Genomic DNA, 23,851 nt, shown 5'->3' with positions numbered 1-23,851 from the left:
CCCAGAGCAGTGTCGATTCTGTATACTTGTTTGATGGAAGCAAAAAATAAAAAGAACTGAGAGAAGAGATCCCGGACAAGAAGTGGTATGAGATGTGGAAGGTACACCAGACAACTACACAGTCACACGGATGGAGAGAATTCACTTGGAAAAACCAAATTCATTTTCACGCCCAAGATTACTAGCAAACGCATGAAAACTCAAAAACCCTGCTGGAGACAATGCAATCAGAGGCGGACTTTACCATTAGGCAAAGGTCGGCAATTGCCTTGGGCCCCGAGCTACCTAGGGGCCCCCAAAATGCCCCATTAACTTATGCTTAAGGTTTTTTTTTTTATTTTACTTTTCGCAAATTATATATTTCTAAAACTCCATTTGCGAAAAATGGCATCAAATCATTAGTTTCGCAGACCGGAGGGGGGCACCCCCACCTCACTACATGATTGGACTATTCCATTATCTCACTTACTGCGCATCTGCGAAAGTGACAAGGCTGTAATGCGCCAAAATACGGAGAAAAAAAAGTGACAGACAGACAGGGTGCGTGTGTAGAGTGACAGACAGTGTACAGAGTAGAGCTACAATGAAGCCAAACTACCCAAGTGGTGCTGAAAAAAGGAGGAAGTGGGAGGAAAGCAAAACGTTTTTAAAAAAAATTGCCGAAGTTAACAAAGTTTTTTGTGATGCCCGCCGCTGACAATGACAACAACGCTACAACCACCATCACGACCGTTAGCACTGCTGCTAGCAAGGAGGAGCTACCTGTTGCTGCCGACAGTGCCAGCCGAGGCTGCTCAAGTGATATTGCTGCTAACGTTATGGATATGGAATCAGTGATAGCAAGATTTGCTGAGGCCAAAGCTCGCAAGGTCAGATTATAGCGCTTTAGACATGACAATACAGACACTCACACACACACACACACACACACACACACACACACACACACACAGACACTCACACACTCACTCACACACAGACACTCTCACACAGATACACTCACTCACTCACACACAGACACTCACTCACACATAAACACTCACCCACTCACTCACTCACACACACAGACACTCTTACACAGACACACTCACACAGACACACTCACACACAGGCACTCTCACACAGATACACTCACTCACACACAGACACTCACTCACACACTCACTCACACACAGACACTCTCACACACACTCACACAGTCTCCTCCCTCTGACACTGTCAGAGGGAGGAGACTGAGAGAAACTCGAGGTTTCTTCTCTCTCATTTCCTCATTCATTCATTCAGTCTGTATCAGGCGCATTTTAATGCAGTTTGTTATCTGCATGAATAAAAACTTAATAAATAAAACTTATTGTTAGGCAGATTATAAAACGTTTTTTTCTCAAACATGTCATGTCCTTTTGTCGACGATCCCGTTGATGAAAAAGCTGTATTAATTCACAGAGAGTTTACGTCGGGAGATGATATTGAGTCCCGACTAAATGTATTTTCATTTCCACATAACCGATTTGAGAGGTATTTTTTTTCACAGTCCATCAGATATGTAGATACCTTATCCGTCCTCATATCACTAACATTCACCATCGTGGACATGCTTTAACATCCCAGCAGATTCTTTGTGTCGCATTACGTTTTTTGCAAACGGCAGTTTTCTTTATTGGTGATGCAGATCATACTGTAGGCTAATAGTAAAGCCACTCGTCAGAAAAGTGTGACCCGCTCTGAAACGTTTTTTGTATTGTTCCCTGGACACAAACCAGTGAGAGACATAAAAAAAGAAATAAATTATATAGTTCTGTTAATGATCATGGTGCTGCAGCCTCAGAATGGGATATAGTAGGCCTAGTAGTTTACTTTTTCGCCAGTAGGATTGCACCCAAATGAAATTATAGGTGTAATACAATTCCAGTTTTCACTAGTAGGCTAATATTATAAGTTAACTGTGATTAAATATGAAATTAATACACTTTTAATGCTTACGCATTGACTCGAGCAGCAATTTTCTCCCACACCAATTCTCTCTCTTTTGCAGCAGTAGCCGCCGTCTTACTTTTTTAACTAAATACATGTTCAAACTCGCTGTTTGTGCGCATGAGTATTTCCGCCAACCCGTTTGTTTGTGGTTGTTACCATGGTGAATTGTAGAATCATGGCTCCATTCATGCTGCCTTTTTATTGTGGTGGTGCACGCGCGTGAACCTACTCTGAGTTGATTGAACCAACTCATATCAGCTGTTCTGGAACCGAAAACTCTTCCCATCTCAGTGTAAATCAACTCAGACATCAGGGTTAGACTCAGAGTTTGTTAAACCTTCTACCTGAAACTGACCCCCGAAGTCTAGACATCATTGCTGTGTGAAGACTGCTGAAGAGAAGTTACAAGTAGGACTTTCTTAGAAAAATAAGGATTGACAAAAGGGGGGAAACATGAGATGTAGAGGGCCCCATGTCTGTGTCTGCCTTGGGCCCCAAAATGACTAAATCCGCCCCTGAATGCAATCATATGAATCCAAACCATATGCACGTGTTTTGGAGCTGCAGGAAAATACCTTTCTGGAATCGGATACACTGTGCTATGTGAGGTACTAGGTTACAACATCCCCCAAACCTGTCTTGTTCTATACCTTGGATATTTTGAAGGATCTGTGCATAAAGGAGACCAATATTTGGTCAAGATTCTTTTTGCGGCTGCAAAAAAGGCCATCACTGAAAACTGGCTCCAGACTGATGCACCTGAACACAGACAATGGCTGACTACTATCAGTGACATTCAAATGATAGAGAAACTCACATATAGATTAAAAACTATGGAAGACTCATTTTCTAAAGGCTGGGATAAATAGCAAATGTACTTGGCAAAAAAAAAAAGACATAAGTGTAAAATATTGCTTGTATGTAATGTATAACGTCCAACAGGCACCGTTCTCCCTTAATTTCTCAACTTCCATCCTTTACTCTCTATTGCTTTCTTTCCATCTTTAACTATACTTCAAAAAAGCAATAAAGGAAAGTTAAATTACAATTAAAATTGCAACTCACATTTAAGGCAGAATGCTGTAGGATGGGCTCAACAGTTTATAAAGCGGGTCTGCAATTATTTAAAGTTTATTTTCTACTTCCAGAAATTGTCATTCTTAAAAGAGGTGACCGGTCCAGTCTTTCAAAAGGCAACCATGAGATCAAACTGCTACAATGACAAATAAAATATATATCACTTTATTTGAACACATTATTGGCAGTTAACACCAGTTTAAATGTTTTATTTGCTTAAGTGGGATACATAACATCAAAATTAAACCATTCAAAATTTTCTTATTGAAATATGAAGAAATTTAAAAAGGTATTCTCATTGAGGGGGAGAAGAGGATGTTTACCTTCATGACAGAACAAAGTGAGTGAGTGCAAACAAACTGTAGCTACTTAAGATTCTGTAGACCTGAAGGGATGTTACTTCAATGAATTTTTAAAAATATGTTAAGTTTCAGACTTGAGATCTCCAGAGGGTGGAGAGAGAACTGGCTCTTATCATTAGAGGAAGTAGGGAGTGGTTGTTCGGGGTGGTATGACGCGCTCAGAGTCAGGGACAGCACGGAACAGCTTGGGTTCTCGTCTGTTCACGTCCTTGAATACCATGATAGACGCGATGTTTCCGCAGCGGTAGCAGTAGTTGGGCGCCGACCACACGGTCACCAGCTTTTCGTCAAACATGAACTTGTAGCCTTCATGAACAAGCTGATGTGCACGGCAGATGAGCTTCAGACTGTTGATGTGCACAAACTAAAACAAAAAATGAGCATGACTTTCAATCAACTGGTGTTACAGGCATTTCAATTTTCCATTGATTAGTTTAAAATTTTGTCGACACAACATACCTCATTAGTAACCTTGGAGCCGAACAGCCAGCCTGCACCTCGTGGACTGATAGCCCAGGTGTCCACATCCTCTGGATCTGACCACACAAGATCACAGAAGGCCCCCTTGTGGGGAATCTCTTGGTTGCGTTCGATGGTGCGGATCTGGTCCAACGTCTTAATGTCAGGTGAAAGACCACCATGGACACACAGGACTTGCTCATCTATCAACTTGGATTAGAGATTAAAAGATTTCATTAGAAAATCAGGCAGTTCTGAAAATAACACACAATAAATACGACCAGTAATATTTTTTGATCAAGTTTGATATTGTCTGTAAAAACCCGACCTGCACACTCTATAGTATAAAATAAATTGATTAAATAGATTTTAGTGATTTTGATATGCAAATGAAGCCTTTTGGAGCACTTTGAAATTAATATACAACTTCTTTTGATTAACTAGAAGGTTTTGTTGCATTTTATTAATTCATTATTTAATCACAAGTCCAATAACATAAGTCCAAGATGGGCCACAGAATAAACTGCCAAAAATAAAAAGCATAAACGTATTAGCATTAATACTTCAATCAATATCAATATACTTAAAGTACCAAAAGTAAAAGTACTCATTGTGCAGAATGGCACATTTCAGAATATTATATATTATTGGATATACTTGGATACTGCTTGGTAGCTTGTGAATTTCCCCCTGGGGACCAATAAAGCCTGTTTTTCAATTTATTGATTATATTTTGTACTGTTAATCTGAATCATCATAGTAACTAAAGATAAATACAGATAAATGTAGTTGAGTTGAAGTAAAAAGTAGCAGAAAATAGGAATTACCTCCACTGAGTGGAAGTAAATGTAGCATAATTAAATCTGCAATATTAACAGAAAATTTTTTGTATCTTTAAATGAATATATCTAGTTTTGAAGTAAATCTGCATTTGTTCAAAACACAATACATTGTGCATTTTTTCTTTGAGAGGTTTTTCATAATCCCAATCCTATTGACACCGCGTTTTCCCAAACATTACCAGGGGCCTCATTTATAAAACTGTGCAGTGAATTTGCGTCAGAAGTGGCGTACGGACGAAACATAAGATGTGAGTACAAACGAAATACACACCTTAAAAAAAATAAAATTATATATATTTAAAAATAGTAATCAATAAAGAAACAAAAAACAAATAAAATAAATTAAAAGAGGGGAAGGAGGTAGCTACTCTGATATTATTGTAGTTGGTTTCTCAAAAAATGTCAAGAAGGGAAGCCATATTTTGTAGCGTAACATATTTTCTCTAAATTCATACAGGACATAATGTCTCTAATCCAATGTGAGTGGGAAGGAGGAGCAGGATCTTTCCACTTGAGTAAGAGAACCCTACGAGCCAGTAAGGAGGTAAAGGCCAATACCTTCAGCTTCACTTTAGGCAAGCCCGAATTTCGAGCAATGCCAAAAATGCCAGTAAAAGGGTTCGTCTCAGTTTGATAGTGAAGTACTTCAGAAATTGTTTGAAAGACTGATGTCCAGTACATGTGAAAGAGTGACGCAGGTGCGCTCTTACAGCGATCACAGGTCGGGTCCACATCAGGGAACATACAAGCTAGTTTGGTTTTAGATATGTAGATACGATGTACTACTTTAAATTAGGGCAAATTTAAAACAATGCATTAAAAAAAATAACGCAGATTAATCCATTCCATATTGAACTTTGACCCAGAGCTGTTCTAGCCACCATTTGACTGTAAAATGAAGGAGGGAGACGAGAATGTGGTGCCTGGATCATTAATTGGAACATTTACTTATAAAAATCTTCTTCCTGAATAGGGTTGGGTACCGAAATCCGGTGCCAATACGGCACAGGTGCCTTCACGAACTGTATCTACCGGACCGAATAGCAACGCGGATTTCGGCGCCTCATTTCGGTGCCACTGATATGTCTGTGCTTCTCTCGGATGCTCTGAAACAGATGTTACAGGAAACAGAAACATCGCTGCACGTGATGCTAGTTAACACTATACTCAACAGCAGCTAACGTTAGCCTACAGCTAGCTAGTAGCTGGATTAAACACAGTTACAATGCTGACAGCTAACGCTAAACGGTGTAAAGTGTGACTGTATTTTACTGTAGAGGATTCAACACTGGGATGTAACAGTCTGCAGCTGCCGTTGTCGGAAAAACACAGTTCAATCAAATTGGTAACCTTCAGTCTCGTGGTGCATTCAAAGTTGTTGTTAAATGTCCTTTTCCTATGTGGTGGTTGTTTTTCTCATTCAACAGCAATTTACTAGTGAAATAAGTTATTGTTATAGTTATTACATTATTATTAAATCATTTAATTTTGACCTAATGGCCTAGCAATAAACAAGCTGTTCTTTAATGGTGCCGACTGTTGTTTAGTGCCCTTCTTTTTTTTTATACTTTCTTAAAAAGTATCGGTTAAGGCACCGGGCAAAAATTATGTATGTGATTAATTTAGATTAATTAATTACAGAGTATGTAATTAATTAGATTAATTTCTTTTAATTGATTGACAGCCCTACTTTAAATTGCACAAGAGCATGTCGGGCGCACATGGAGGTAGAGTGTATCCGATCCAGGACTGAATCCCACATGTGATCTGTGAAGGTAGAACCTAGGTCCTCGGATTCCCTTTATAAATCACAATCAACTCTAAATGTGGCGCAACTTTGGCGGCTTCATGTCATGCCCATAATTGCCCTTAAATAGTCAGTGAAATGCCCCAAATTAATATTCATCCATATCGACATCATGCGCACAGAGGAAAACAAAGCACTTTCACTCAATGTGAAGTTGTAGTTCTTGTAGAGAGGTGGAAAAGAGGAAAATATGTTTGTAGGGCACAGCGTGGGCATTACCAATGCCAAAAAAACTGTAGTGACAACATGTTGCAGACACAGTTAATGCCACAGCCTCAGAGGTCGGACCATGGCCCAAAGTAAAAATAAATGGTCCGATATTAAAGTTGATGCAAAAAAAACGCCTAGTGCTACCCCGAGAAAGTGTTTATGCCATGGGACACTGGAGGTGACCCCTCTTGAAGTGGGACAGGCAAGGCATGGTTTCTCCGAGTGCTCCTCTGTAACGCTGGGCCCAAAACAGCACAGAGATCTAACAGGACAGCTCGAGGAAGTCGGAACAGGCTCGGAGGCCACTCTTCCTCATTTGCCAGCAAGTCTTCTTGCTGTCGGTCTCCATTTGCCACATCTTCCAACATTGCAAAGCCAGCCATTTTGCATAATTACACATGACATGCATTTACCCATTCATTGGATTGTATCTAAAAGCTAAAGGTGTTGGAATTAATCTAATTGTAAATGACAAATAGTTCTGCGCAAGGAGCATGTAATTAGTAAAACATTCTATTGCACCTTTCACAATGGTTGAAGGACAAATCCGGCGCAAAATGAACCTAGGGGTTAATAACACGTGTACCGAGTTTGACGTTCTCTGGGGTTTGTTTTCAATGCTTCGGTTTACATGTAGGGACCCTCATTATGCTACCGTGGAAGTGTGATGCTATTTTGAGCCTTGTTAGTGGTATAGAAATAGCGATTTCTTTTTACTTTAGCCGTGCCCCGACAACTAGCGTTATAAGGTAATTAGCAGTTTGCGATAAAACTAGTCACATTCGATTAGCATGAAAACAAATCCCAGAGAACGTCGAACTAGGTACACGTGTTATTAACCCCTAGATTCATTTTACGCCTTTAAAACATGCTTTAGACCTACAATAAAAAAACATTTAAAACAATTTTTATTTTAAAGCCATAAAAATAAACACTGTATACTGTAGGCTAAATGATGACCATTTTAAAATAATGTGCATCGATGGAGGCATCGAAAACAGCATCAATCTATTTGTCCCGTTGATCGTATTATTCATGAGCATAAATTCCATAACATGCCAATATAATTACAGAATGAGTTTTCTTTGCAAATATATCTTTGCTTGACTTTACGATAGTATCTTGTTTTATTTTGTCTGTTTTTCACCGCAGATGGATCAAACAGGTGTTTGTGTAGGATATTAATTGTAAGAATGGCTTTGTGAATTCTTCATATGATCAATAAAGGGAATATTTCGATTTGTTTTACACAATGGTCTCAGATTCACACAGTTTCAAATGTTTCATCCATCTGCCGTCGGTGTCGCCGTTTCTCATTTCACCAACATGGCATCATGACTTTGCGTAAACATACACGCCACTTTCCTAAAGCCAAATGGCGTGTTATCTGTATGCATTTTGAGCTATCCGCGTGTATGTCTACGCTGTATACAGCGGATGTAAACATACACATCATGTGGCGGTGCCAATGTCACATGCTTAGGAAAACAAACAGTTGGGTTTAGGAAAAAAACATCGGGGAAGGCTTTATTAAAAAAAAACGGCTGATCCCGACTCTCCTGGGTGAAAGTCTTGTTTTACCCATCCGCCACCCCAACCAACCTCCGTCCTTTCATACTACTCGCTACAGCGATAATTCACATGTAATGTAGGTCAATGGAGGCCAAACGGCGTTGATAAACACGCTAAAAAACGATTATGCGTTTTTATAACTCGCCAAAATGGCATACGAATTGGCTTGTCATACATATGCCACTTAGTGAGATCAGTCTGCATTTCACCCATTTCCGTGCATATACCTGGGTCAGAGTGTCCGTGGAGGACCGCACATTTTCCCGTCAAGTTTTGCTTTTTATAAATCCCAATTCTTGCGTAGAAAGCGGCGTACGTCTTCTTTTGTGCGTACGCCACGTTTATAAATGAGGCCCCAGTCCAAAGCTAGTAGATGGCTGGATTGTGTGTGGTCAATGTGCTTAATTTTGGCCAAATTGTTATGAGGACAGTAGGGCTGGAGCAGTTTACAAAATTCACTGTTCCATTCATATCATGGTTTTGGGTTCAGTTCGGAACGTTTTTGGTATTATAGACTAAAGACATAAACAAAGTGACAGCCTATAAATTGTCAGTTCATAATGGAAATATTAGTTTTTCCACTTGGATTTCTTATTAAAAAGGACAAGTTCCACTTTGTTATTAAAATAATGAAACACTGTACACCATTTTCAAAACCACACTGCTTTGTTAATTCTATTCTATTTGTTATGTTCCTCTGCACAAAAAATACAGTTCGGGATTTAGTGTTGCTGAAACGTCGGCGGATATTCTAACTTTACTTTAATCATAAGCTGAAATCCAGCATCCTCCACAACTGCATATCTTTTGCTATAAACCCTGCCAATTCTTTAGTTATGGATTGAATTGCCCTTTCTGAATCTGCACGGAGCGGCTGTTCATCTATGTATCTCTCAGTCCAATCAGTAATGCCACCCCCAATAAACACTGAAGAAGAAGCCCCCACCATCGCCCTCTACCCCGCTGTACGCGAGCACGCACATACACACAGACAGACATGCGCTGGAAAGTTTGGGTGTTTGATGTTTTAAGCCCCCAACGCACTAGGATTAGGCAATGGTTAGGGTTAAGGTTAGGTGCCTTGAAGTCAACGGTCGCAGCGCTGCCTTGAAGTCGACGTCGGGGGCTTAAAACACCATCGAGCGAAAGTTTGCAGTGCCTGTTCCATCCGAGACATACATCCATGCCCGAGACTCATTGGCAACGTTTTTTGTGGTAATGTTAACTAACTGCAGTAACCTACAGTTGTATCATTATCAATGTATAACAGCTGCTTGTCATGAAAAACAATGTATACTGTTAATGTTAAATATAGCACAGATGTTTTATTTAACGTTAAAGGGAAGCTATGCCGATTTTTAACCCGCGTTTGTGTCATTGCAGCGTGGGTTAATAGACGAACGTGTTTGGCTTCTCTCCATTACACTTGGACTGGACTGTTTTTTATATAGCGCTTTTCTAGTCGTAACGACTACTCAAAGCGCTTTTACATAGTACAGGAACCATTCACACACATTCATACACTGTGGCTGAGGCTGCTGTACAAGGTGCCACCTGCTCATCAGATAAACATTCACACACATTTACACTCCGATGCGCAGCATCGGGGGAAATTCGGGGTTCAGTGTCTTGCCCAGCCACCCCACTTAATGCTAATGTTTGTCCAAATGCAATTATTTGATTATTTAGCTAGTATTTACCTTAATTTTCAGTTCAAAATCAGACCTTCGTAACAGGCTGCAAGGATAGCACCTGGCTGCCTACATGAAGGTTTCCATCAATGGGTCGACCCCAGAGGAATTTACTAAGGGTGCTTTGATTGATCGGGAACCGATCGTTATCGGCCGATAAAGGCTTTAAATAGTTTGATTGGTGGTCTCCATAAAGGCCGATCAGATGACGCACTACTCGTGAGAAAATGTTCTATACGCAGCTAAGTTACACACCAACCAGATGGCCGACCGTTGGCAGAAAAAGCAGTTGGACTGATCAGTCTCCCGAGTTGGTCAAAAAAAGTGCCTCGGAACCAGGGTGGGAAATTAGCCTTGTATCCTTGTAATGGATTAGACAGTTTTTGTCAAAGAATGCTGTTGCTAAGTAACAATGCTTATAGGAATCGCGTTACGTTACTGCTAATGAATCCCTAACATTTCCGGATTTTGCTGCTTCATAATAAAAACATTCAAATACCAAAATAACGGAGGACTTTTATTGTGAAGAACTTACAGGAAATGAAACAGTTCACAGCCGGGGCTTTGACCACGCATAGTCAAGTAGCTAGTTTTCAGCGCTAGTCCGGCCGGGACGCCGCCGTGTAACTAGCTAGCTAGCTGGCTGAGCTGAGGTACAGACGAAAGGAAAATTCTGTTAAAAAATGTGGCGACATATCCCCGGTGTTAAGAGGCCCGCCGCGGAGTCAGCAGTAGCTATGGAGCTGTTGAGGGCGAAGTAAAGAAAAAGAGAAGGTACTTTTCAAACAAGTGGCGCATTGACAGAACGTACAGCGAAAGACCGTGCAAAACATACTACAAACAACTACACTCATTGTAAAATCAATGATAAGTTAAAGTCCAATAAGTCCTTTATCAAACCGTATGAATGTGTGTGCCAGGCCAGGATATTAACTTACAATGTAAAGATCAACAAGCTACTGACACATAATAAATACATTAATAAAATATGTATTAATAATAAAACATAATTTAATAAAGCAATTCAAAATATGATAGTGCACTCTTTTATAAATTTCAATTCTGGAAAAAGTGGCTGGTAAAAAATTTAAGTGGCCCCACCCTGCTCAGAACACACTAAAGACACACTAAAGAACACACTGACAGTTTTTTTGTAATTTATTCCGAATAAGGCTTTAGCTATATGTTAAGCTCTAAGCTGTTTAAGGTGTGTTTCTAACAGAGGAAGTGGAATGTTGAACGTTTCCTGTCAATAAAAGTAAACCGTTGACAATTCACAATACATTATCTTCTGTTAATTTTAATACTTATGCATTGTTGTTAAGAATATTAAAAGTAATATATGATAAATTCATGACATGATAAATATAAGGTTTCAAATAGACCCGGTGATCGGCATCGGCCGATACTGCTCACAGCAATCGGTGATCGGTCCCAAAAATCCTGATCGAAGCACCCTTAGAATTTACCTACAAGAGGGCATTAGAACTTTTTCTTCTCAAAGCCCATGGAAGATACATGTCCAAAATTAGTGTGCAAAGTTTGTCAATAGGGATATAGATAAAATAGATTGTTATTGTCCATCAGGACAAGTAAAAAGGCTAAGCTACGTTTGATTTTGTCGGAACGTCAAGACGGGAAAAAGACTGACTGGACTAAGTTGGAGACAACAGGAGCGCGCCCCAACTTTAGCAAGACTCATTCCAATAGATAAATAAATAGTCTGCGAAAATAGAATCGCTTGAAGAGTCGTTTGTGTAAGGTCGGCAATACTATGCTTGATTGGTTGTCCATTAGGGTTTGCTTCTGATGTAGCTCGTTCAATCTCTCTCATGTGCTGCTTCATATGCATTTTTGTTTCTGCTTGTTTGTTTGTTTTTTTGGGATTAATACGCCTGTTTGATGGTAGTGTTTATGTAATGTTGCTATATGTTGTCTTGTTTTATAAATGTGATGTATGCTCTATTGGGCTACTGCCTGTATACTTTGACTAACAAATAACTGATTAACACTGCTTGGCTCGCTGTATGTGCTGTATGCTATTGCTATGCTAAAGGCAGATTTATGCTTTTGCGGGGGGCTCTATGGAGAGCTTTCACTGTAGCCTACTTAAGTGGCCTGAGGTTTACACTTGTGCGCTGGATTCTGTGTCGATCTAGCGTATCTCTTTAAGAGAATAGCAGGGCCGGCATAACCTTCTCCTTGATTTCATGTTGTTATGGAGAAGGAGAACCCGGAAATGACTACGGGGAAATGCGATGCAACAAGCCATGGCCAAGTGGACCAATCACAGTTGTTGCGGTCTACATCGCCGTGACTTGTAGTCACATTTGAGAGGTATTTATTGAAATTAGCCTTTTGGAAAAATCTGGCATATTTACAGAAATGTTTATTAATATGCACTGTTCCTGTCAAATAAAATAAAGCTAAAGACAGATGTAGCAACTTTATCTCCTCTTCTTGCCCTGTCCCTGCACCATTTTCTCCTCGGTATATCATATTTGCTTTAACAACTAGTATGTGGGTTTTCCATCCCTGATCATCCAATGCTAGCGCACATCTGACCAAAGAGGAATGATGCATTTATGTGCTGTTGTGTAGCTAAAGGCCCTGACACACCAACCCGATAATCGGCTGTCGGACAGTCTGTCGAGGTCAGTGACTTGAGTCTGTTCGGTGTGTTCAGTGCCGTCGTCCATCGGAGGGGCCGTCTGCCTTCATTTTGGCTGACCTGACTTGCTGGGTCAGAGGACGGGCAGTCGGACTCAATGACCAATCTGATTGGTGGAGTTCTAGCCCTTGACTAGCGACTCAGTGCACTTATGTTAGCGTGGCAAAGGGCGCTTAAAATCTGACGAAAATCTTTCAAACTGACCTTTGTCGATCAAAAAAAACAGACAGATTCAGCAACTATATGGCCCATTTCTTGCTTAAAATGTTTTCAGAAACACATTTCGGTGAACTATTTTCGTAAAATACGAGATCGTATTCTGAACGAGCCGGTTGGTGTGTCAGGGCCTTAAAACTGTCTTCCACTCTAAAGACAGCTGAATTATTTTCGTAGACCGTTCCATATAACTGTAAAATTTAAAGACAAGTCTTGACCACATTCATGATTATGTGTATTCCCCGTTAAGTTTCCAAACATCATAACTTATAAATGCAATGCTATGTGGCAGCTGAATGGCAAAGTTCTGTTATCAGACCTTCACTTCAGCATGTGAAGGCACCACCTGGAAAAATTCACATAATTTAACACTATTAAAACTTTAAAATTAAGTAAGTTTAACAAAAACCAGTGCAGATGTGTATTTAATTATGATGCATTAGCTATGTCCAGCAAGTTTCAATTATCTGTGGCCTGATTTTGATATTGTACAGAAATGAATAGAAACCAGTGGGCCCCTGGAAGGTACTTTTTTTTTTTTTTAAAATAACAGTGCCATTTGCATGAATTAGAAAATGGTTGTCACTAACGTATAGTAAGTTTAAGCACATAGGATTTACTGGGCTGGTTGTGCAAAACCACTATTGTGGTCCTTTATGTTGCTTTGGGAGAGGATTGATCCATGTTTACACATCCTACCTATGATCAAAGATTTACAGCACAAAATGCAAATGTTATTGTGAAACCAATGTGAAAGAACCATGAATGAACTTACAGCTGCCACAGTCAGCATGTCAAACACTTTTGTGCAATACCGCCAGGCATTTGCGTTTCCATATTTTGTTTGGCACTCATCTAAAAATAAGCAGAACATACATGACAACAGGGTTTGATGAGCTTGTGAAACAGAAAACATTCATAAACATTAACAGTGAAGCATGTCTACCTACCATAAAAGCCGTACACTTGTGTTATTTGTCTGCTTTCGTGGTTTCCACGTAGAAGTGTGATACGATCCGGCCACTTTGCTTTTAAAGCTAGCAGATGTGTAAATGTCTCCAAGCTATAATATCCTCTGTCTACAAAGTCGCCCTAGAGGAGGAAAAAAAAGACACCATCAATGAACTTAAAGAGCCTCCATATATACGCAAATATACACAAAACACAACTCAGTTGTCTCTAAGATACAGTGCCTCTTCATATCTGAACAATCTGGGTACAGAATAATTGTTGTTACCTTAAATCTGTTTGGACATACTGTGTACTACTTTTTCAAGCCTGTGTGCATCCTGTGCTTAAAGGGATACTTCACCGATTTAGCATTAACCTTTGTATCAGCAGAAACACGGTAGTATTTTTGAATGACCGTGCTTCCCTCCCTCATGTCCCCCTGAGACGAGAGATCACTGCATTGTGGTTCTGGAAAAAAGCCTCCGATGACGCAAAAATCTTAGTTTTCTGTCATTGGAGGCATTTTTGCCCAGAGGCAATGGACTACAGCCAGTAGTAGGAGCTACTTCCGCATGTTTTCAACCCGCCCATAGAGGGTTGGACTGTCGTCTTTACATGAAGATTCCCGAACCAAAACAAGCATCAGCCATCTTGAATCCTCGCTTACTGGCTTCTCAGCAGAAGACAGACAGACTTATTCATCCCGAAGAAAATTTTAGAACAATAATTATGTGCATTCAAACTACCGCACACGTGTACCACTGGGATACACTGGTACAGATTGGAGAATATGCAGGACACTTTATTACAGAATACTCGCGAGTTTCGTCCGCCGGGTATGGAGACCAGCGGTGTTGCTCGATGCATCTGGCTGGTAAAGGGACATCATCAGTGGGGAACGTTGAACGAGCGTGCCGGTGGAAAGCTAACGATAGCCGGCCACCTGTTCCATCAATCCTGCTTCCAAGTGTCCGCTCATTAGACAACAAACTGGACTACATCCAACTTCAACGAAACTCCCAACCCGAGTTCAGAGACTGCTGTGTTTTTGTTGTTGTGGAAACATTGCTGTATTGGACTATCCAGCTACCAGGCCGGCTGCTCTGTCACCGGGTAAGACTAGCTAGTGGAGGTGGACTGTGTTAACACGGACTGCCTGGTGCAGAAATGGGGTGCTTGTATCCAACTAACTGCTAACTGCTGGTGGAGTTTGTGACTGTTAAATGCTGACCAGTCTACATTCCACGCAAATTTACGACTGTGTTTATACTCGGTGTTTATAGCCCACCAAGCGCTAATGCTAGTAGCTATGTGTTAGCTGAACTTTACGGCGCATATCATGTCTGTGCACTAAGTATAGACTGTTTCGTATGTCGTTTTTATATAATGTCGTTTATATATATTTTAATTGTGTAACCACTTGAGCCATGGTGAAATGTTGTTTCGTGTATATGGTTGAAATGACAATAAAACACACTAAAGTTGAGTTGACTGTCTCACTGTCTGTCTGTAAACGGTAGGCGTGGCTTGGGAGTAGACGCTAAAGCAGCGAAACAAGTACATTCTGGGATTTGGTGTCTTTCATCCACATGAGCCAAAAACACATTTTCTGGCTTTTCTCGGCCTAGAAGCCACCAATTTCTAAAATAATTTCACATTTCTACTACATAAGTGACCCAATTTAAAGATATATTCATCTTTCCAAAGGTGAAATATCCCTTTAATTCATCTGCCGGGGTTCAGACACGTTTCAATGTGTGTGAAACAGTACTATTAGATGTGGGGGGGATATGGAATGGGAAACGTGAGGTTCGAAGGAAGAAACATGTAGCTCAGTTATGGTATCAGCTTTTTGATATCAAAGAGAGAAGGTTGACTAGAGGAACAATTACTTGGGATAAACAAATCAATGGATCTTGATTTAAAAAACCGGCACACATAAAAACATAAAACTATAGTTGGTGAGTATTTACAAACCAGCTGACTGTGCATGTCGATTCCCTTTGAAACAGCAACGACCAATGGGGAAGCTCCAACTCGACCTAGGTCATCACTCACTTTTAGGGCTGCCCCTTCTTTGTCGATTAGTCAACTAATCGGTCGTTTTGGTCTTAGTTGACTAAGTTTGCTGTAGTAGGTTAGTCAATTTTTATGCTTTTTTCATGCTGAATGACTTGTTTCCAAGAAATGAGCACATATGGTAAACGCAAGTTAGTCGACTAAGAATTTCTTTAAATCGAGGACAGCCCTACTCACTTCGACCAATGGTCTAACTTCATCACTTACTCTGCGACAGAGTGACAGATGTTCGCGTTTATAGGGCTTGCCTATTTTTGGCTGGGTCCAGCCAAAACGTTTATTTGTGCATGTACAAGTATTTTGAGCTCTGTTAGTTAATAAAAAAAAACTAAAATAAAAAAAACTTACTCACCATGAAAATATAATTTGTGTCTGGAACTTGGCCTCCAGTTCTGAAGAGCTCGCAAAGATCATAAAACTAGACAGGAACATTAAAAAGAACATTTAATCTTAAATTCATTAAAAAGGAAAGACAATGACAGAACACCACAGTATTAGCAATATAATAGCTAATTTAGCATTTTACATGGACTGGTATCCATGTGGATACATGTCTTAAATGGGGTGATAGAATGCAAAACCGATTTTACCTTGTCATAGTTGAATAACGACAGTTTGGTGGGTAAATAGGACATACATAGAACCTCAAAATCCCACTGACACCTCTTTCCTCTGCAAATCTCACAATTTGAAACTGCTGCTGAAAACGGGCGAATCTCAACAATGCTAAAAGTTGACGTCAACTCCTCAACTCCTCAACTCCTACCTTATTTGGCTCTAGTCTCTACCTTTGTCACGCCCCAACATTTACATAGGCTACACCACTGATCTGAGATCAGGTAGTCTTCTGAATAGGTCGCGCAGATCTCAGAAATTGTATACATTGTTCATATGCTATTTTATCACAAAATTCCCTTCCGAGACTTTTTTATGCGAGAAATCAACTATGTAGAGGTCAAATATGGGCCGTTTTACGAAAATTGATGGCCAACTGCCAATTTTGTACGACGGGTCGGTCACCGTTTCTGGGTTACTGGACTACCAAACACCGCTGCCTTGACAGAGCTCCAGAGCCTGCAGCTCGCTGTCTTCCTTCCCTTCTTCCTGCTAAATGTCCGGTGTGTGTGAGTGAGAGCGCGGTCAGCGAGCTTGTTACGCCCGCAATCTCTTACCACAGGTTCCATAGATTACATTCTATTTTCAATTTGAATGAATAAAGTTATTAGAATAAGAATTCAATACATTACATCTAGGTTATTTTGTCTTAGTTAGGAAAGTCTGGTGCCTTTAGTCTCTTCCACATTGTGGTGGAAGGTATAGAGTTTATTATTAGTTCAACAACGGTATTGGATCACTATCGACAGATACACAAAGCCCAGGCAGCGGTATCGGTACTGAAAAAGTCGGATCGGTGCATCCCTAGTCTTAAGGCTGTTACGCACCGGGGGCGTGACAAATAAGCGATGCGAATATGCAAAATAATCGGCTGCAAATATTACGCATCAAAACTATTCACAATGGCAGCAAATTTGTGACCGTTTTCAATACAAGTTTCAGATATTCGCGGCAGCTCATCTAACATGTCGGTGTGAACGCTGCTGAAGAGAGAAAAAGTGACAGGAGATGCAGTGTGAGTGGACGAGAGAGAGATCGGACGGGGAGAGTTAACGTTTAGCAGGGAAGATGCCAAGTGATTGTACAGTAGCTAGAGTCTGCAGTTTGAGCACAAATAAATGCTGCAGCTCCTCAAATCCACCGGAGGTGTACCATGTCTCGTTTCCCCGGCTGCTGAGTGGAATGACAGGGATTAGCTCCATAGACTCCAGCCCCTGTCTCGCCCCCAAAGCAGGAAAAGCAAACACTAAGCTACTGTAAGCTATTTAGTTTCCTTTTAGCGAAATACTCAGTGAATTGAATTCCATCTGGAAAACAGTGTAGCATATGTCTTGGGTTTTTATTGTGAAAGGTAAAAACGGAAAGAGTGTCTCTTGTACACTGTCAAAGTTGAAAGGAGTAATAAAAGTTGCCGTCTGTACAGTCTGTGGTTCGGACAGCAGACTCTGTGTTGTTGTATGATGATCCTCATAGGTAAACAACCCAACGTAATTGGTTGATGTCTTAATTCGCGTCGCCAAAGCTCAGAAAAATGTACCTTGTTTAAAAAAAATTACGTTGCTTTATCACTGCGTAATATTCGTGTTCTGTGTGAAATACACGTGACAAAAACAGTTCTAAAACATATATATTGACGTGCGAATTAATCGCACGAAAAAAAACAGCCCTGGTGTGTAAAGGCCTTTATAGCATAAAATGTTTGGTAAGGCCAATTGCTAGTAACATATTTTCTTAGGCTGACTAAAAGTAGGACTGGGGCCACTTATCAATAATTATGCTATGGAATTGATTTGTGCATGCCATTTATGACAACACATACATTGTTTAAAACTGCCACTAATTTAAGACGTATACATATTTTCACTTTTTTCGATCAGTAAATTCAGTCTTTGGGCATGATTTTCAGTCATTTTTGAGTTAGGTTAATTTATCATCCTTGGAGTGTTTAGAACAAGAAATTAGTTAAACCAACCTGACCATGAATATCTCCACAAACAGTAACTGGAGTAGAGACTGGCTGAACATTTGATTCTTCCAGCAGTAAATCACAAACATAATCACACAATCTCTGAAAAAAGCAAAACATGACAATGGTTAGGCTAGTAGTCAAAGTCATGCTGTTACAATACAGCTTCATAACAGCAGGACACTGCAGCTTACTGGTCAACTATTTCTGTACATGATAAGAAATGAGAGGCATAGAGCTTTTGGGTGTAACAAAGAAAAAATATAATCAAATTTAGCTTTCCAATGTTAAAACAGACTTGGGCAATCCAGATGACAGAACAGGTTTCAGGAAAGCTGGTCAGACAATCAGAATTAGGTTTCCAAGTTAACTCAGAAAAACATGTCCACCTGAAGTCAAAATGCTACAAAGATCACTGACCTAATATTACTTATACAGTTCTTAACAGGGCTAAATTAGCTCAAGACAAGCACCCATCCACACAGCGACTGTGCAAGTCTCAAGAGTGGGTTAAGGGCTAAACAGGGTAAACAACATGCCGACAATAAAATATGTAGAGGTTATAAACTAGTTTATACTAAAGCTTTACTTCCTCATAAAGAACATAATAAATATGAAGCCAGTAAAATGGTGCTGCAATTAGTATTGGTTGTTTTTGACAGATAAAAGTATAACAGAAAATCAATATATATCATTGCTAGACGAGATGTTAGCAGACATAATCAGGTTGGAGAGAATGATGAATATCAGATATAGCTCTGACGCTCTTTTGTAACAGATTCTGATTTCAACAATAAACCGTAACGTTACTGCTCCCCTGAACAAGTGTTTTAGTTTAACAATTACCTAATATAGCTAAACAGCGCCATACATTTAAAAGTAAGTAGCAACATTTGCTCTAAGTATCTATGGTGGGTAACGAACAATTCACCTAGCTAACTACTGATATAACGTTAGACTGCTGATGAAACTCGATACCGATAGGCTTACGTTAGCTACTGTTTGGTTTGCGCTGCCGTGGTTTCCATGTTTCGCACCAACTGTAATATTTAACCGTTAACGTTAGCTAGTTACGTAAGCTAGCATTAACAATCAACCGCTAAAGCCTTCCGGTCATGATTTTAATACACGAGTTTGTTAGCCGACGATCGCCATTATCGGTAACAATGGTAAAATGTGCATACAAATAACAATAATCCTTGCTAACTCCAAGTAACAATTAGCAGTTCCGTGATTAGCCACGCTTGTTGAACAATCGTTTTACGTTAGCTAGTCACTCCGTTTGCTTCCACTAATATTAAAATCTCAGCCTACGTTAATTTCAGCTACTTAAACTCACCTTTAGATCATTTTCCGGCAGGTATTTGCAGTGTCTCGCTATTTCAACGTACTTATCAAGGTCTAAAGGCGCCATTATCAAAACGCTAAAACCAGAAGATTGCAAAAGTATTTAGCCAGCTAGCAAGTTCCCTTCCCTTCCCTTTCCTTTTCTTTTTTTTTTTTCTTCTTCTTCTTCTTCTTCTTCTTCTTCTTCTTCTTCTTCTTCTTTAATGGCGACTTGTAACCAGTCGGAGCATTATCGCCACCTACTGTATCGTTTTTGCATTTTCCTTACATTCTTATTATTAGTTCAGTTTGTTATGTGAATATGAGTTTTAACACCATATCTCCAGAGTTATTGTCATATAATGTAAAATAAGTGGAACAGTGTGATTGATGGGTAACCTTACCTTATTTTGTGAATTTGTATTGATTGATATGGAAATTTTTGCCTTAAAACTTTTATATTGATTGCTGTGATTTTCTTATTGTTGCTTATTGTTTGCTGTGATGTTGCTGTGGATTATTATTGTCAGACAATTGATCATACTGTTTACCTCTTTCACGAACTGCAACAACAAACACTAATTGACACACCTGTAGAACTCGTTCACATCAGCAATCTAATTTGCCGGTTGCTCAGACCACTCCCAATAAAATGATGCTAGATCCGTTACCGAAGGAAAGAAAAACGTTCTGGACGGATGGACGTGCCATTTGCTGCAGCGGACTGGTTTGCCGATCTTCTCTTCCCTCAGTGTTGCTGTTGACTGGATCTCCTGTGCCCAGAGGCCTGTACTACGAAGCGAGATTTGGCGTTAACGAGCTCACTTCAGGCTCAACCCAGGGTTTTCTGTACTACGAAGGTGGATCACTGGTGATCGGGTTCAATCGCCGTGGTAACTTATGCTGAACGCCTAACCCGGGGCCTGTTTCACAAAAGCAGAATATATAAATCCAGGATAACTGGCTTGACCTAGTCTAATCTGTGCAGCCTGGCTTGGTGCGTTTCACGAAGGCCAAGCCAGGCTGAGGAGGAGCGACTAGGTTGAGCCAGGCTGAAGTAATTCAGATAGATGCGCGTCCACGGCTTTCCTCAAAAGACCGCGAGGTCGATCACAGATTTACTGATGCCAAAATGGAGAATACGCATTGTACATACTTTATACAGAGTGAGCAGCAGCTTCTTGTGGAAGTATGATGACGTGAAACACATTATTTGTATAAAAGGAAAAGAAACACGGCTGCTGTAGTGAAACAGCGAGAGAAAAAGTGGCAGACGATCACGGACCGACTGAATGTGTAAGTAGCCTAAAAATATACATTAACTGACCACTGCTCTGAATTGAAACCGTCATAATCATACCATTCAAGGATTAGGCTACTAATCATTTGCACAAATTAACAGTTGTACTCTTTGCCTTAAAAGTAAGCAGAAGATAATGTTACTCAGAAAATGTACCATGAAGATCAATTTTCTACAACGCTAGAATATGATGCGTAAATCTCTCTTTCACTCTGTTCCTCCCTCTCTCATGGGCTAAAATATACATTTCCTAAGTCATATTAACTTCCACTGCTCGCTTTTAATGCAAAGTGTACAACTGTTCGTTTTTGCAAATGACAAGTGACTCATTGAATGGTTTCAGTTAAGAGCAGTAGTTCATAAATGTATATTTTTAGACTATCATTCAGTCGGTCCGCTATTATCAGCCATGCTTTTTCTCGTGTTTTTTTATTTTTTATAGAGGACGAGTTTCCTTCTCTACATATTATATGCCTTGCTCCCTTGTATATATGGACATAGAAAATAAAGACACTGAAGAAATTGGACTCTAAAATCTAACTATAAAGATAATTAAATGATACATTCCATGCACACTGTAAACATGAATGGAACAGAGTATATTCATCAGTTATTTCCCCCCCAGCAAAATATAAGGTCAAAAACCATTGAGGTGTCCTCCCCCTGTTGTTACATGAATGTACAGTAGCCATCACTAGATAGTTACTGGTCCAGTGAACTAAGACTATAATTTGGGAGGATTGTACAATTAGGATATGTTCTTCAAATTGTACAATCCTCCCAAATTATAGTCCCAGTTTACTAGACAACACACTTTGTGTGCTAAGAATGCCAAATACAATGCACATGGAAGAGGAACAAACATCATCCTTATTGTTAAAGAATTAAAAAAAAAAAATTAATCAACTAAAATAATTCAAGGTGCATTGGTCAACTATAGAAATGTACAGCATTGTATGTATTGCCCTTAGTAACAGAATTCATTTAAAACACATTTGAAATTGTATCAGCCTTTTCTAATTATCTCAACAACTGCCATAATATATTCATCAAACTTCTAACAACAATATGAACAGCAGTCTTCATACAGCAATTTAACAGTAACAATGACTGTCACATGAATAATTATAATTTAAAACTTTAAATAATAACAGTACTTAAATGAACAGCAATATGCACCTGTTGTATTTTAATCCAAGCTGATAACAACAGGGTAAAACCACTGCTGGGTGATCAGAAAAGGCTCCAGGATTAAATAAATCCTGAATGTTAGCCTGGTCGGGAGCAGGCTAGCTGCACAGAATAAATCTCCATGGTGATTTATGTGCCTCCACTTTCGTGAAACCGAGTCAAGGCTTAAATCATCCAGGATAACTGATAAATCCCGGCTTAATCTCTTATCTTGGTTTTGTGAAACAGGCCCCCGGTCGGGAGCAGGTTATGTTGGAGATTAGAGATCAACCGGTGTAAAAGCACCGCCCACTGACCAATCAATACTCGACTGATAACGGCGTCACCGTTCTTAGAAGATCAGCTGGAGCTCGGTTCGCGGAGAGAGAGAGAGGTGCGCTCATAAAAGTTAAAACATTTAGAGACCGACAACCCCGTTAACATTCCCTGATGGGTATATTTATGAAAGATATAGATTTTCAGCGGAGGGAATTACTTATAGGCTATTTGTTGCCTTCTTTAGCCGTGTGTTGCCAATGTGCACATCGGTTTAAATTATGTTTTTATGTTTTTTTTTATTTTCTCTCACGATCGCGCACCACTGCTGGGGTTGCAACTGAAATAAAAGCCTAAAGCAACGACAGTTTATGGAAAGCAAAAGTGTAATTATATATGGTCAGATCTTGTGCCTGACTGATGGGGAAGTGAACAGTTTAGTCTAATGTATTGTAGTGGGTGTACTGTACTGTATATTGGCCAGAATCTGCCTTTGGGGGAGGAGGGGGGGCATATCATAGTGGGGGGTCTGGGTGTCCTCCCCCAGGGAAGTTTTAAGCATCAACGACTTAATTTCCTGCATTCCGATGTGAAGAAAAAAGCACAGATGACAATTCAAAATATATCAAACATATAATGGAAAGTATGTTGTTACGTGTCATTGGGCATTTTTAAGTGAGTATATGGAAATTCTGGAGCTTACTATCACGTAGACTACACTACTGGATATTGATAAGCTAAGCGTTGTGATTTACGCATAACAGCGTCGGCTTTTTTTGCCAGCTTTCTTTCCTGCGTTTTGCCTGTTAAACCGTGTCTGTGTTCTTCATATTTATGTAGAATTATAGTTTGTTCTTCTTGTTTAAAAGATGCAGCTCTGGTAGATGTTTGCGATTGGTCGTGGTGCGCAAACACCGCCTCTTTTATGTGAACGCGCACGTCTCTAGATTGGAAAAACCTGGGTTGACTGAACTAGTTGATAACCAGCGTCGTGATACAGGTTATGCGGGACCACGGTTGTTAGGTTAGGTGAAGCCGGATCACTGAAAGAAATCCAGGACATGTTGATCTTGATTCGTAGTACAGGCCTCTGGTAGCCTAGAAATCTCCGTTGGCTTGCGAGCTGGAAAAAACAAACTCTAGTCAAGCCAATCACATCGTGTATAGAGTCGGTGGGCGGGCTTATGACTGCTGCTGCTGGGAACAGCAGTCTTCTGGAAGACTTGGAGTTAAGCTTTTCTTTGAGAAAAGAGCAAAGAATGGCACTGAAATCATTCTTAAAAAAGG

At 40.0% G+C, this 23,851-nt stretch overlaps 1 protein-coding gene across 2 annotated transcripts; it reads right to left on the bottom strand.

Annotated features, from left to right (window-relative positions):
• Positions 1-3,197: 3,197 nt before the first annotated feature.
• Positions 3,198-20,045, bottom strand: LOC116041438 (serine/threonine-protein phosphatase 6 catalytic subunit-like). 2 transcript variants are annotated; one of them, XM_031287330.2, is made up of 7 exons: positions 19,832-20,045; positions 18,499-18,594; positions 16,264-16,329; positions 13,832-13,973; positions 13,657-13,736; positions 3,873-4,082; positions 3,198-3,777 (listed from the first exon to the last, which is right to left on the bottom strand). In XM_031287330.2, exons 1-7 carry the CDS (start codon positions 19,904-19,906, stop codon positions 3,529-3,531), a joined length of 918 nt encoding a protein of 305 aa, XP_031143190.1. In that variant the 5' UTR covers positions 19,907-20,045; the 3' UTR covers positions 3,198-3,528. The 2 variants fall into 2 exon arrangements, with proteins under 2 accessions (XP_031143190.1, XP_031143191.1); XM_031287331.2 differs by lacking the exon at positions 18,499-18,594 and having other exon boundaries at positions 19,832-20,002.
• Between the last annotated feature and the right edge of the window lie 3,806 nt (positions 20,046-23,851).

Source organism: Sander lucioperca, chromosome 14 (assembly GCF_008315115.2).
Source record: "Sander lucioperca isolate FBNREF2018 chromosome 14, SLUC_FBN_1.2, whole genome shotgun sequence".
Lineage (NCBI taxonomy): Eukaryota > Metazoa > Chordata > Actinopteri > Perciformes > Percidae > Sander > Sander lucioperca.
The sequence above is the reverse complement of the archived record's forward strand: the minus strand, read 5'-3'. Positions and strand labels throughout refer to the sequence as shown.

What these genes read in the sequence shown, in the direction of transcription:
- LOC116041438 (XM_031287330.2), bottom strand. Translation starts at nt 19,906, where the DNA reads ATGGCGCCTTTAGACCTTGATAAGTACGTTGAAATAGCGAGACACTGC. An exon ending in GTGGAGATATTCATGGTCAG is followed by an intron (nt 16,330 to 18,498) that starts GTTGGTTTAACT and finishes GTTCCTGTCTAG; the next exon opens with TTTTATGATCTTTGCGAGCT. An exon ending in ACAAGTGTACGGCTTTTATG is followed by an intron (nt 13,737 to 13,831) that starts GTAGGTAGACAT and finishes GCTTATTTTTAG; the next exon opens with ATGAGTGCCAAACAAAATAT.